Genomic DNA, 14,224 nt, shown 5'->3' with positions numbered 1-14,224 from the left:
CTCTCGTGTGTTACATCATATTAGGAAACAATGGCAGGGGAAAACCCGCTTTTCCTACGCACATTCGACTGTTTTGTCAGGCTTCCGTTACGTCACAGGTAACCTAAATTTATATGAATCCGGAAACTCCGGAACAAAACTTTAGTGCCTCACAGAGTAGTTTAATTTCAAGTGCATCATTCCTGGACGGCTTACGCTGTAGTAATACGCTGTACTTATAAGTATGGACAAAATATTTTTAAATTGAGATTGGGCAGTTTATAAACATGGATTTTTCGCGAAAACCTTTCAATATTCAATGTGATCCATTTTTATCGGGTTGTAAATATCAGTTGTTTCTCTGACAATGGCTGTCTTTTCCAACAGTTAACTTTTGGTTTTAATTATATGGTTCTGTTCGCTTGTAATTTAATGCCACAAGGCAACCGAAATGTTAATTAAACGATTCTTATTTAGACGTAAAATTCGTACAGCACTATGGGGTAAGATAGGACACCACAGAACATCCAAATATCCTAATCGTGTTTTAAACAATTAACAACAGTCAATGGAGAGTCGTTTTATAATTATTTGATCGTTCTTTGTTACTACCAAATGGGACGATGTTACTACCAAATGGAAATTGAATAAAAAGGTGTCCCGTCTTACCCCACTTTAACATATAGTAGGGTGGGGGAAGATGGGACACCTTTGACACACAATAGCAAAATACCCTGATTGAGTTTTAAACAATTAGCAACGGTCTTTGGGAGTCGTGAGGATATGGTTTTATAATTCTTTGAGAGGTTTTTGTTTACTACCAAATTGGACGATAATAAAATGAAAAGGTGTCCCATCTTCCTCACCCTACTATATTTGCTGAAGCCATCCCATTTCCCACATACGGCAGTTATATAACTTTTTTGCGTGACAATAAAGCATTAGTTGCTTGAATTTTCGACGTGAATAGAAACGTATAATTCCGTGTTCGCTAATCGCATATATAGTTAACGCATGAGTAGACACCAGCGGGTTAAAAGTCATACTTAAAATTATTTTGCATATTTCTTTGCGTTGGGTGTACTTACGCTGTATTGCAGCATATTATGTTGTTTTAACCGATCGCAAAACAAGTTTATTTTATCAGTTGACACGCTGACACTGCTTTACAGTCAACGAGTGATTCGACATTAATTAGCATATAAGTATTTCATGGTGCGAGTCTACCGGCTTTTGAGTGCTGATTTCGAGTGTATGCAAATCTAGTTTTCATTATTTTGTTTTCCGAACAAGCGTCCCATGGCTGGTATCAGTTTTCCAATGAAACTAGTCATTATTATTCTCTGTTGTTCAAATCACGTTCACAACGGGCATGAAATTCAATTGGCTTGTGACTGTACCGCTCGTAATATGACGTCATCTTGTTAGAGGTCTACTTGTGCCTATGACGTCAAGAGTCTTGAATCGCGGTCTGTGATGACGTCACAAAATCGTTCGAGCGATTTTCGCAGCGTCACTCTCGTTATGACAACTCTGCACGAAAATTGTTGCAAAATGCAACGAAAATAGACACAGCGGTTAACCTGCGGTGGGGATGGTGCAAGTGCAGCGTTAGGGTGCGGCTAAAACCATCTAAACACCCCGCCTATATAAGCAGATACGATATTGTATGCAAATGATTGCGATTTTGCCGCCGCAAACATAATGACTTGCTCGTTGCAATGGCTGTAACGCATTCCACTTGTGGCTGAGTGCGTGAAGTTATCACGCGGCGTGTCTGATCGGCGCTGGCTTGGAATTGTAACTTTAAATTTACATACAAGTTGTGTTTACTGCTGAAATCGCTAGTTAATAAAAGCCCTACCGTATTTTCCACGGGAGTAATTGTCGCTCGTACTCTCCCTTACATTTAAATGAAGGTCTTGACACACAAGCGGTAACAGCAATGTATACACCATACATGATTTCTAATGAGCATTGCGTTTAAGAGTATATGTATACGGCTGAAGAAACATGTTAGGTGTAAATTGCCAAATATAATTTACCTGAATTAAACTGCATTGCATAATAGGGTGGGGGAAGTTGGGACACCTTTTCATTCTGTTTTCTCGGCCCATTTAGTAGCAAACAAAGATTATTTAAAGAATTATACAACCCTATCTTCATGACTCCCATGTAGGCCGTTATTAATTGTTTAAAACACGATCTCAGGATATTTGGATATTATGTGCTGAAGGTGTCATGTCTTTCCCATCCTATTATACATTTATACATTATAATGGCATTTAGGTGTTTTTTAATTTACGGACATTCCGGTATAAACTCGCAGTGAATCTATAGTTTGCATACAATAACCATTGCTGTAATAAAATATAAAGTACCTTCATATTTTTTTATTTTATGCTAATAGTGATTTCTAAAAAATGAAACATTAAATGTTGGTAATTTACATATTTGAACCTTTTCATACGTGGCATAATGATGTATGCAATATGGTTTCTTGCGTGGTACAACATACACGGTCACACAAATCATTGCCAAGTAGAATCACGACTCGTGTCCAGTTATAAAGTTACTTGAGTATATACGTGCAATTAGATTACATAATGTGTAATAGCTTGGCCGTGATCCTGTAAGCGACAGCACAGTCTTGTCCAGGAGATTTAATCGCTTTGCTCCTGTCAAGGGAGATGTGCAGTGTTTAAATATAGAACAACTCACGAAGGATGTGGTGTTAGTCTGCATGACATATTTACACGCACATAACGCCCGACGTTGCGTGATGCGCCGAATTTAAGTGAAGACCGTTTTAAATCCGACTATACTGATGCTAACGCTTTACTGTCGCGCACGGAACTTTGACATGGAAAATTAGGTGATGCCAGATACCAGCCGCATGCTTCGCCGCATCATACAGCGTTATATGTAGCGGACAGCTGTTGCTCTGCTCTATAACGGTATTCGCTATATTAATTAATACTGAACACTCTTCAGTATGCCCAGGCTATTAAGTGTAAATAGAACATACAAGTTAGGTGCATAACACACGATTTGCGATCGGTTTTAATACAAACATTACAGCCTATATAGGTATGACTCATATACCTTCACTGCATCGGTTTAAAACACCGTACTATATATGGCAACGCATTTTACATAGTATACGAAAGGGGGTCTCAATGTACGTAAACGCGTTCTCTTCTGCTTAGATATTGTTCTTTAGGAAATTTTTCATAGGCGGGAATTCAGAACAATAGAAATGCAGTTTCGCGAAAACAAAAACTTAACGTTATTCAGTTTTGGTCTGCGAGGAAAACTTCGGCTCTTTTTTTCGTTGGTTAAAGCGTAAGTTTTATATGACTCACCATAAACCCCTGGGATGTTCAATACTTTACTGAGGTGTAATGTGTGGAAATTCCAATGCATTGTGTTAGAAGTTTCACAGTTTACCGGCAATGTATGCATATCATATTGTCGTTTCACTATTCCTATTTGCTTTGTGTTTTACGAAGAGATGAAAGTAGGGAAATAACGTCGTGTCATATCATAATGCAGGTGTCATATAACAACAGCGGGAAAACTTCACGACGTTCTGCTCTGTTTATTAGCTCTATAAGTCATGCTATATAAGAAACTATAAAGACTTTTGAATTTATAGCTATATACATAAAAGGATTACATACGAGTTGCATACTTCATTTTATTATAAAGTAGGGAGGAGGGAAAGATTGGGACACCTTTTCATTCTACTTTCTCGTCTCATTTGGTAACGAACATTCAAGTATTCTCGCGACTTTTATAGACCGTTACAATATCTGGATAATGGTTCAGGATATTTGGATATTTTGTGCTAAATGTGTCCAATCTTTCCTAATCTTATTATACAATATGGGTGAAATTACGCAATATGAAAAAGTATAAAGTCTTCCTAAATTTATAACTTAACAGCAAGCTTTTAAAAAGGCATAAAATGTTCGGTGTTGCCGTTTTGCAACTTGTGTCCGCTTTTTATTACTGCTTACACCGACCGCTTAACGCATCGATGACATTTTAAAGTCTACAATTATACGCATTCGATTGCCAGTTAAACTTGATAGGTGGCAATTAAGCCCAAGCATCTTACGATTTCTTATATTCGTTTCCACGATTCGGACTCACGATTAGAAAACTTAATATCATAAGTATTTTTTTTAAATGCAAACGAAAAACAAATTTGATATAAATGCGTGGTACATTGTCTGTATTCGTACATATACAGCCGTGTATACTGTAAGCAAAAAGTTAACGTTTAAACTTGAAAAGCATCGTTTTTAGCCGAAAATAGAAATTTCCGAATACCTGAAACCAACCCGTTCGATTGCGTTGAAACGTTCGGGGAAACGGTTGGTGATCTGTTCCTATAGTCGCTGCGTTCGGACGGATTTGACAGCGATTTGGTAACTCAGGTTCAGGTAAGACCTTGGGCTGGTAGTATGATCACGATCGGGAATTCCCCGCTCCAATTCGTGCTCGGACTCGATTATTTCGAAGCAGACCGGACACGGCGAAAATAGAGGATTTTTAAGGCGATGGGTAGCGAAAACCACGTATGCGTTTGAAATCAATCGATTAAACCGTGTAGCTGTGTTTGGGTCAAAACAAAAACAACGAAAAGTAAAAATTCATGTTCGCTCTTGCCAAAATTGCCGCCTCTGCTGTTAAAAATTTCAACGAAAAGTCTTTCCGCTTAAAAGTCAGATTTTACGGATAACGTATCTGTCACGCTACGTCTTATCATATATGGATGAAGTTTTATTAAATTCCTGTTTCCGCATAAATATAATGCTTCTGTTTATTAATTAAACTGACCCTGCGTGTTTCAGTTTCCAGCCTCTCTATCGCCACCTTGCGGTGCGGTCTCGCAGTGACAAGCAAAAATACTGAAGACAGAAATAGAAGATATCGCGGTATAGCGGCGAGTGTGGGTCACGTTTTACCGAAAGCAGAATTACGTGTTGGAATTTATGCAGCAGCGGAAACAGTGAGGTATTATGACGTCACAAATGCGGATTCCAGCGATGTAAGGTCACAGAGTTTAGATATGCAGGGAATTGTGTGGTGGGCATTCGTGGGTGTTGATACTACATACATGCAATGCTGCAGTTTAGTGCTTCCTGTTTCGTTTCACAGCGAGTTTCCCATGTGTAGTACTGTGGGGTGGGATGGACATGCTTCATTCTATTTCTCGTCCCATTGGCTAGTAAACAAAGAACATTCAAAGAATTATAAAATCGTATCCTCACGACTCCAATAGATCGTTGTTAATTGTTTAAAACACGATCAGGATATTTTGGTGCTAAAGGTGTCTCATCTTCCCCCACCCTACCACATATTACTAAGGGGTAAGACGTTTACCGTTAGCACATATTACCCCATATTTTCTGTTCGAGTGTTAAACAATTACAAACGCTCTTTTAAAGTCATTAGGATACGAATATAAAATCGTGTAAATATTCTTTGCTTACTACCAAATGGACGATAAAACTGAAAACATGAACTACTTTACCCCAGTCTACTTTTAGTTAGTGAACATGTGTCCCACATTCCCCCACCCCATCATCTTTTGATCGAACTTAAACGCGACGCCTCCCATTGTACGGGGCCATGTCTTGACTACAACCCAATTAACATTGTATAACTTTCATATAAACAGTCCGTTTTGGGTTTAACAAAGTGACGTTTATACTCTATCTATGTTTTGGCTGATTTTCGTTGGTTTGATTTTGTTCATTCCTGTGGGTCGTACTCAATGTTGGACACAGCACGTCCTACGTTGCGGCGATGTGTGACCAAAATAGGTTTGTGTTACTATATTTGTCCTGTGTTAATATTTTCTTTTGTATCATGTGTTTAATAGATTGTTTAATTAATACAGACACGTTGTTTGATAACCTTAAAGCTCCTTTTGGCACTATACGCAGAATAGTTTCAGATTTATATGTATATCTGTATTAGTTGTGTTTGTTCTAGAATCCAGTACTTTATTCAATTCGTGTATTTACCCGCATTTCTTGCAACTCAGTTACAAATTTATAGAATTTCTTTGCAAGAGAAAACTAGGATGTGAACCGACTTCGTAAAGCGTGGAGTCGCCCGGGAGCAACACGGCGCTGAGACAACTGCACGCGAGGCGCTAATTGGTGAACAAAGCGCCGGGAAACTGGACTTGAAAAATGCAATCCCGAGTCAGCGAAGCTACATTAGAGAAATCGATTCATTTAGGGAGCTTGTTAAAGATTAGAATAGCTCAAAGGAAAGTGCGATTATAATGACGATAAGACGGTGTCGGAACTGGAATAACTTCAAATGACCGTAAGTACAATATGAGACTTATTACGTCTATTTATTACTGACTTCACAAAGCGCGTTAGGTTATGAAGTTATTTTTCTTTGTACAAGGCTTTTAAATATGGTTGTTCCGGACTTTTTTGTTCGTCGTGAGCTTTTATATTTTTGTCACAAATAAATAATGTTCACCGTGGACATTTAAATAGTCGCCCGAACATATGAATAAAGTATCTGATTTATCCTCGCATGGTGGGGTGATAGTCGTTATACCAACGGTTTTCTGTTTCACGCATCTCCTACCGGCCAACGTCTTTGCTGCCGGCTTACGAGTTTCATATACGGTAGGGTGGGGGAAGATGGGACACCTTTTCATTCTATTTTCTCATCCCATTTGGTAGTAACAAAGACCATTCAAAGAATTATAAAACCGTATCCTTACGACTCCCATAGGCCGTTATTAATTGTTTAAAACACGATCAGGATATTTGGATATTATGTTCTAAAGGTGTCCCATCTTCCACCGCAGTACTATATAATTTTATAGGTGACTACTTTTAAGGATTTTTGAATGTATTACTGACAATTTAGACGTAATACAACTCATACTAACCGCTGGGTTGGGGCAATTGCTGCCCAAAGAAGCAGATTAAATGGGCATCGGTGTCGAGGAGTGAACCGCTATTCTGTATGGTTACGCGGCAGGCATCTAAACGCGGAGTCAGGGCGCCGGACTAAAATACTTTCTTGTTAATACCTTTACAATTCGACGATCTACAATCTACATTTTAAAAAATCCACCCAACTCTCATGTATCGCATTTGCATTAAAAAAACGCAGCGCGCAAATCATTGCAGTATAAACAGAGATTAGTAACTGGTTAGTGAGAGTTAAAAAGGCGACGACGACAGTAATTAAGAGCAGAAACAAGGCACTTTAACCAAACAATTTCACTTTCAAAAAACTCAGAAATACAAATCACAAAAAAACGAAAAAATGCAAATTGTTAAACTGTTTCCTCGAAAAAAAAACACGATTAGAAATCCTATTTGGGCAAACTTGTATAAAATAATTACACCAAACATTCGAATAATACGATCTGAAGTGCAGTATAGACAGCAAAAAGTGCTTTTAATTTGACACTGTTCCTAAATTGATGGTGTTGTGAAAAAATAGAAATGTTTCATGGCAGACCATTGAAAGTGAGCAACACCTTAAAAGTGAAAATATAAAAAATAGGTGATTTCGGTTACAGTAAGACTTATTCTGAAAACAACGACAATAATTAATTGACATATTTCACAAAAACAGCAAATTTTTCGACACAGATAGCAAAAGAAATCCATTTTTTTACACAAATAAAATACATAAATTGCATTTCTCATTTCAATATGGTGTATTTAGAACTACCACGTACATAATATTAATGCATTCTATATGTGGGAAATCCACCTGGGATTTAGGTCAGAGTTTGCCCATTGACCCAAACATATTAAGATATACTTTATTATGGTGTTAAGTAAAACATTGAAAAAAATTCACTTTTGAGGAAACAGAAAACATGTCAAAATCCAAATTATATTCACTTATGTATTTTCATGTGGTGAGACAATTCGATCTTTGGTAAAATTTGAATTTTTCCAACTTTGTTTTTGTCATTTGTCAACGTAAAGTATGGAGATTTAATGGTAGCAGCTCCAGTTTGGAAACCATTTTTTAAAACCATTCAAATGTTTAACAAAAATAGTGCCTTTAAAATATACAGTGCCAATGTCTTTAATTTAAGTATTTAAGACACTTAAAAGCTAAAAGGCAAGTACATAAATACTTAAAACAATCTTTAATAAACTGTAAGCAGTGCTGAGTGCTCTGTATATGCACCGTGTTATGGCATAATTAAACATTATAAAATAATTTCAGAGTCGTTTACACAAAAAGTTTTTTGAGATTTAAGTTTTTGTGAAATTGTTGCGTCAACAATTGTATATGAAGGAGTAGCTTCTTTATTGCACGACAATCGTACCATTATGATGTCATAATCAGGTGAAGCTTCTTACTGATCCCTTTCGGATTTGTTTCTGTTAATAACAAAATTTTTCGTTGAATAAATGCAGGCAACTTGTTTTAATCTCACGAAGCGTGGCAACAACATTTAAACTAACACAGGTGGTGTTCTGTTTCACACACCTAATGTCTTCTTATAAGTTACCACATTGGTAGCTTTGGGTGTGATACAGTGTGAATATATTTTTTGGGAAAGACGCATAAACATTTATTGATCCAATCCAGTGGTCACTAACGGGTTGTCTAAATTGTCAGCCACATAGAAAAAACAAACACCCACAAAGTTACATACATGGTAACTCATAAGGACGTGTATAAAACAGAAACGGGTGTTCTGTTGTTATAACAACTGACGTTGCCCGCCACACAAATACAAAAAGCCAACATTTATTTAAAGCTTACAATTTTCCATTTTATCATGTCCATCCATTCCTTCATTTCCTCGTCAGTATTAGCATAGAAATACCACGTTCTATCGGGATATTCAAGCCTGAAACAATAGTTCTTGCCGGTTGAATCATCTTTCCAACACCCCTGGCAATCTTCTAAGTTAAGGGTCTTGATTGGTTTGTCTTTCTGTGTTTCAAAAGTGAAAAATTGTTTATCCTGGTTTGCGGGTATGGTATAGTAGGGTGGGGGAAGATGGGACACTTAAAATTTTTTTTTGTAAAACAAGCCAGTGTTTCCATGTATAAAAAGAATTATAAGGTGATTAAGTTTATGAGAGTGTATGTTTACATAAAGTGCATGGTGAGCAATAAAGTGATACCAATACCTTATCTAAACAAAGAGGTGTTTTCTTAGCCCACACATTGTAAATCTATTCACACTACACAATAGCAATTTTAACATACAGTGATGGTGATGCACATTAAGAGGTTTCAAATGGGTTTAAACCAGGTATATTTAATGTTAACAGCCCTAAAGATGCAAAATTGTGAACTTTGCTACTATTGAATAATATAATGTGAAGATAAATCTAAAAAAGAACAACCTTTTTTCCACTATGGTCCTTTATTAAAACTGGCTAGTATCACAGACAACAAGGTAGTCAAAATTAGGTCCAATTTTTCCCAGGACCCCACCCTTAGAGAATAAAGCGATACTCCGCAAAAGACCAAAAAACCTAATCACACGTTTATGGTAGTACTATCACTATTACAATGCCCCAAAACAGAACCACAAATCTTAATTGGCAAACAGCGTTATCAAATATATATGTATATTTATATAGTGAAACTAATTTTACTTACCGCTCGGTCAGAGTAATAACTGAGTTCATTTTTTACGAGAACAAACCAACGAGTTTTCCAATTTTTAACAAACCATCCTTGCTTGGTGAGGAAACCTTCTTTCGATGCCAACTGTAGGAAAACATGGGGTTAAAGCTATGTAAAGTGTGTAAAACTATTAGATAATTATACACAGTATGTATGTACTTTATATATAGTATGTATGTACTATGTATGCTCTATTTTCATATTCAGTCTATGTGTGTAAGGTCCTAACGTCCTATAGTAAGCACACTATTACCCTTTTTGCATGGTAAAAAGTTAATACGAATAACGATCCGCATTAACTCTTCATATGATAACTCGCTAACCGTGTTATTTTACATGGTCATTGATTCATGCGTGTATCAACATTGAGTTAGCTTATTTTAGCGCAATGTTGTTAAATTTAGTTTATAAAATAAGTTCTGATGCTTTATGGTGCTATTACAAATTAAAAACTGTAAAAATATATCCGAAAATGATTAATCACTTAAAAGTGAAACTGTACTTCCACCATACTTTTCTTTACTCGCATAATGCGAGTAACAACCAACCTTCTACAGCAGATGACACGCTTATGACGTTATGCGTGTAAACTTTGAGTAAATATTCGAGTACTTACGCGCATAAAAGTAACCATGCAAAAAAAATGTTTTTAAACATCTTAGGGTCTATGTGGCACCTGTGACAAGCCATCGAGACCTAGAGCATGTAATACACAATGCTGTGCTAATAGACTTTATATACAGAAGGTGTAATGCTCTTTGCTATGTATAGACTAAACATAACTACTATGTAAGAAAATGTGGCAATTATTGTAAGATTAAAGTTTGTATATATAAGAACATACTGGCAACCCCCCTGCAGCAAAGTTTGAACAGATTTGTTTATAAGCACAGGAATCATAGTATACAGTGCACAATGAGGATATATGAGTCACCTCACACTATTACACATGTCTGTTTAAGCTTAAATGGAAAGCAACCAAATTACACACAAAGTGTCAAAGAAATTCCATTTAATAAGATTGAGGTTGCAAGGCCATATTATAAGACCTGGGATTTACGCCATAACCAATAAGTGGTCTATTCTGTTCTATATGGTTCAGGTCATACAGTAAGGCCCTGTCAGGAGACCCTATTATATTCAAAGGCCAATTCTAATTGAAATCCTATTAAATGCAGTTATGTTTACTAATTAATGTAGTGCAGAAATTACAGGAGAGGCGTGCCCATCCTGCCACCCCAGGTTTAGTGCCTACAATCACAGAAACTCACAGAATTAGCATGTGTTTGGAACTCCAAATCTCTTTCAGTTGCACCACTCCTTACAGTTGACTGTAGAACAATGTCTTCGTAATTATCGGGTTCTTCAACCACTTTAGGGTATGGGTGCTTCAGCAGTACTAGTGTACCTGGTGATAAATAACATAAATTGTGTTAAAATCATTTCATATTACTTGAAACAGCGAAGAGCAGGGAAAAAGCAGAAGGTACCTGGTAAATAAATAACATAATTTGTTATTTATCTGTTAGAATACAGTAGTGATGCTCATATTAATTGAAACAGAAAAAAGGGGATTAGCAGCAAAGGAAAGTCGTTAAAACACGCTATGTGTAAAGTTACTTTAGGAAAGTGTGAGATAAAAGCCTATAACAATTACCACTATGTTAGCATTACAACTTCTAATGGCATTGTTTGACTTAAATTGTAAGTTTATTTGACAAATACGTCGTTAGCATTGTATTTGTATTGCAACATGACAGTACAAGTCAACATGCCATTGCTTGTTTATCTTAGTTATTAAACGCAAGATAGGAACTCCTATTCAAATAACAATTGATATGAACCGAAAGTAATAGAAGAAATGTTATTAACATTATTCCATAGAAAGTATCGCAAGTGGTTGGGAACTACACAACAATATTGATGAACAAGCAATAACAAGGTTTATTGTTACGTTGCAATATTGGCACATAACTTGGTACGCGCTATGGTAGTTAAACGTGGTGTTCTATGACTATGAAGTACAAGCTATACTATATAATTATATATATACACTATGCCGTTAAATAGAGAAATTTTCCTCTCAAACAAATGCTAAAATTGTACAGCACAATTAAAAAACAATACTCAATCCATTACACCAGTTACAAATGTATCAAAACAGTTTTGAACAACATCATGTTAGAAGTTGGTGGTTGTGAATTATCAGTTATATATTGTTGTCGTTGAATTTGTGGTTTTGAGTTGAGGTACCTCCCTTTGTGTTGCATAGGCTAGTAAAGCTACCATGTGATTTATGCATTAGGCATTACTTTTAACAAGTGGTAAATCATTGAATGCAATGATTATATTTAATCTAATTGGATTAAGTGTAAGCTTCCATTAATAAAGCACAGGTTTTGTTATTTAAGACATTTCAGATCTCACCGATTTAAACAGCAACTTTTTAAAAATATATATACTTGAAACCGAAGTTCAAAAATGTGGCTTTGTTCAAAGTGGTTTAACTCCAATAACTTCCACCACCCTAGGTTTTGCGCCTATTTGCCTTGAAAATGCTTATTTTTATAATAAATAGTTCGATTGAATACTCACCTGAATTTCCACCCAGTAGAGGTTGGTTGGCAAAATGCGTTACCAGTGATTCCAGACTGTCAAATTCAGTGATGCCAAACTTAAATACACCTCCCTCCTTCACTATCTTGAAGTGCTTCACAGATTCTCTTCCCCTAAAATGCGGCAACACTTATATGAATAAATGTATCTTATTTATATTCGCGTGGTGGGGGCAACCACAGTTGTTAAAAACGGCAAAATGGGTTCTATTCATGCATCTTGTGCCTGTTTACGAGTTATCACATATGCAACACTGTGAGTTATTATTTTGGGAATTAATTTTCACACAATTTAGACAACCTCAAAAAAACCACTCGGTTGGAAAAATTGCCGATAGGTGTCTTGCCCAAGAACACAAAAGCTCACAATGGTAGCAGCACTCAGATTCAAACCGGCATTCTCTTGGCTAGAGGTAAGTGCGCTAACTACTATGCCACAGAGCCCCAGCATTTTTTCGCAAATATCCTTTGAAACTTTATGCGAAGTGTACCTGACAGAGATAGAGAATGTCCCTTCATTTGAGCCCTCCCGTAATAGATAACTTCCTTCCATACCATTCGCCATCAGTAATGCTTCAGCAATGTGACGTGTAATGTTCCCATGATACCAACTGTAAATGCAGTACATGTTATTCAGGTGGAAAAGGACAAACATTTTAATGTTTAGTTTTGATGTGTGCAAAGACAGATTACAATATTTTAAGAGACAAAAACATTTTTGGTGTTAGAGTAATGGGTCAACTCTGGTATAAATATTAGTCCTGCCAACAAGTCTCGCTGTAGGACCTTACCCTTATGCAGTATATAAACAAAAGACAGTTGTTTGTATCCTAAAACAAATTAAAAACCATCACTTAAAAAAGTCTATATGCTGAAGCATTTAGGCTTGAAATTGCACAGGGTTTACACTTTTTAACTTAATATATTAAAACCCAAACAATATATTCCTAACACTGTTTATTCAACGTAGGCTACATAAGATATCATGGTAATTACACCAATTGCCGTATAACTACGAAAGTCTACGATAGTAATTGTAATATAAATAAACAACTTAAATGAGAACTTTGCTTACTTTAGTTTTGATATCTCTTCCATTTCGCTGTACTTTAAGTAGGTCCTGTTTATTAAGAATTAAAATACAGCACCTGCGAACTAATTGTCTGTTATTCCGTTTTAAGTTTAGTGTTTTCTAAAATAAATTAAAACACTAACCAAACCTCTAAAACCACTGAACCGTAGTAAAAGTCTAAACAATCTCTTAATCCTATACGTGCTATCTACTGCACTGACTGCAAAATTTCTAAGAATACGATTTAAAGGGCCTAAACACACCCCAAATGTACTTCGCTTTAATCGATAGAGTGTGTTTTTCTAATTCCAACGACACCTTACTTGTTTTAATCGGTTCTGTATAACCAAAGATATTCCAGCTCAAACACCGTGAAATTCAAAAAACTGATTTGAAAGTTGCGTGGCGAAAAAAATTGAGAAGTGTACTACCCACGTGACAAACACGTACCAAAATTGTTGAAGCGTGGCCGCTCTTATTCAGAAAGGCGAGAGGCAGTATTTTCAGCGAAAAACGAGAGAACAAAAAAACGCAAAAAAGCACAAAAAAAACGCAGGTTTCGCTTTTACGAATGAATCTGTCACGTGACTAGTACGTTCCTACGTCACAATCACGAAGCTCGTAGTAAAAAAAGGATAGCGCTAGAGATCACTGTTTGAGGACGAATATCTCCGCCTATACTGGACCAATTTTAATAAGCAAAGTATTTTTGGAATCAATAAAACGGTCGCTTTATGAATTTACCATAAAAAATAAAAGTGACGTGGGGTGTGTTTAGGCCCTTTAATATAAATGCTATTATAAAGGTACGAGGCAGAAGTGATATATTGTCCAAGTCATATACATTGGCCTGTAAGAAATTTCATTTGTATGTGCTTATTAACGTGCCA

At 36.3% G+C, this 14,224-nt stretch overlaps 2 protein-coding genes across 4 annotated transcripts in view; one reads left to right on the top strand and one right to left on the bottom strand.

Annotated features, from left to right (window-relative positions):
* The first annotated feature begins 6,172 nt into the window (after positions 1–6,172).
* LOC100181522 overlaps positions 6,173–14,224 on the top strand; it is an 11,483-nt gene continuing 3,431 nt past the window's right edge. Inside the window, exons 1-2 of one of the 2 annotated variants that reach the window (XM_026837247.1) lie at positions 6,173–6,330; positions 12,559–12,675. In XM_026837247.1, the coding sequence (XP_026693048.1) occupies positions 12,631–12,675 (45 nt within the window). In that variant the 5' untranslated portion in view covers positions 6,173–6,330; positions 12,559–12,630. The remainder of the gene's footprint in view (positions 6,331–12,558; positions 12,676–14,224) is intronic. The other variant, XM_009862223.3, reaches the window with a different exon arrangement.
* Positions 7,110–14,224, bottom strand: part of LOC100175328 (dual adapter for phosphotyrosine and 3-phosphotyrosine and 3-phosphoinositide) — a 7,729-nt gene continuing 614 nt past the window's right edge. Inside the window, exons 1-7 of one of the 2 annotated variants that reach the window (XM_002131935.5) lie at positions 13,338–13,475; positions 12,754–12,873; positions 12,243–12,376; positions 10,919–11,055; positions 9,621–9,731; positions 8,770–8,943; positions 7,110–8,381 (exon numbers count right to left, since the gene is read on the bottom strand). In XM_002131935.5, the coding sequence (XP_002131971.2) occupies positions 8,343–8,381; positions 8,770–8,943; positions 9,621–9,731; positions 10,919–11,055; positions 12,243–12,376; positions 12,754–12,873; positions 13,338–13,360 (738 nt within the window). In that variant the 5' untranslated portion in view covers positions 13,361–13,475 and the 3' untranslated portion in view covers positions 7,110–8,342. Of the gene's footprint in view, positions 8,382–8,769; positions 8,944–9,620; positions 9,732–10,918; positions 11,056–12,242; positions 12,377–12,753; positions 12,874–13,337; positions 13,476–14,224 lie in introns of those variants that run through there. The other variant, XM_009862222.3, reaches the window with a different exon arrangement.

This window comes from Ciona intestinalis, chromosome 12 (assembly GCF_000224145.3).
Source record: "Ciona intestinalis chromosome 12, KH, whole genome shotgun sequence".
In the NCBI taxonomy this organism is placed as follows: domain Eukaryota; kingdom Metazoa; phylum Chordata; class Ascidiacea; order Phlebobranchia; family Cionidae; genus Ciona; species Ciona intestinalis.
The sequence above is the reverse complement of the archived record's forward strand: the minus strand, read 5'-3'. Positions and strand labels throughout refer to the sequence as shown.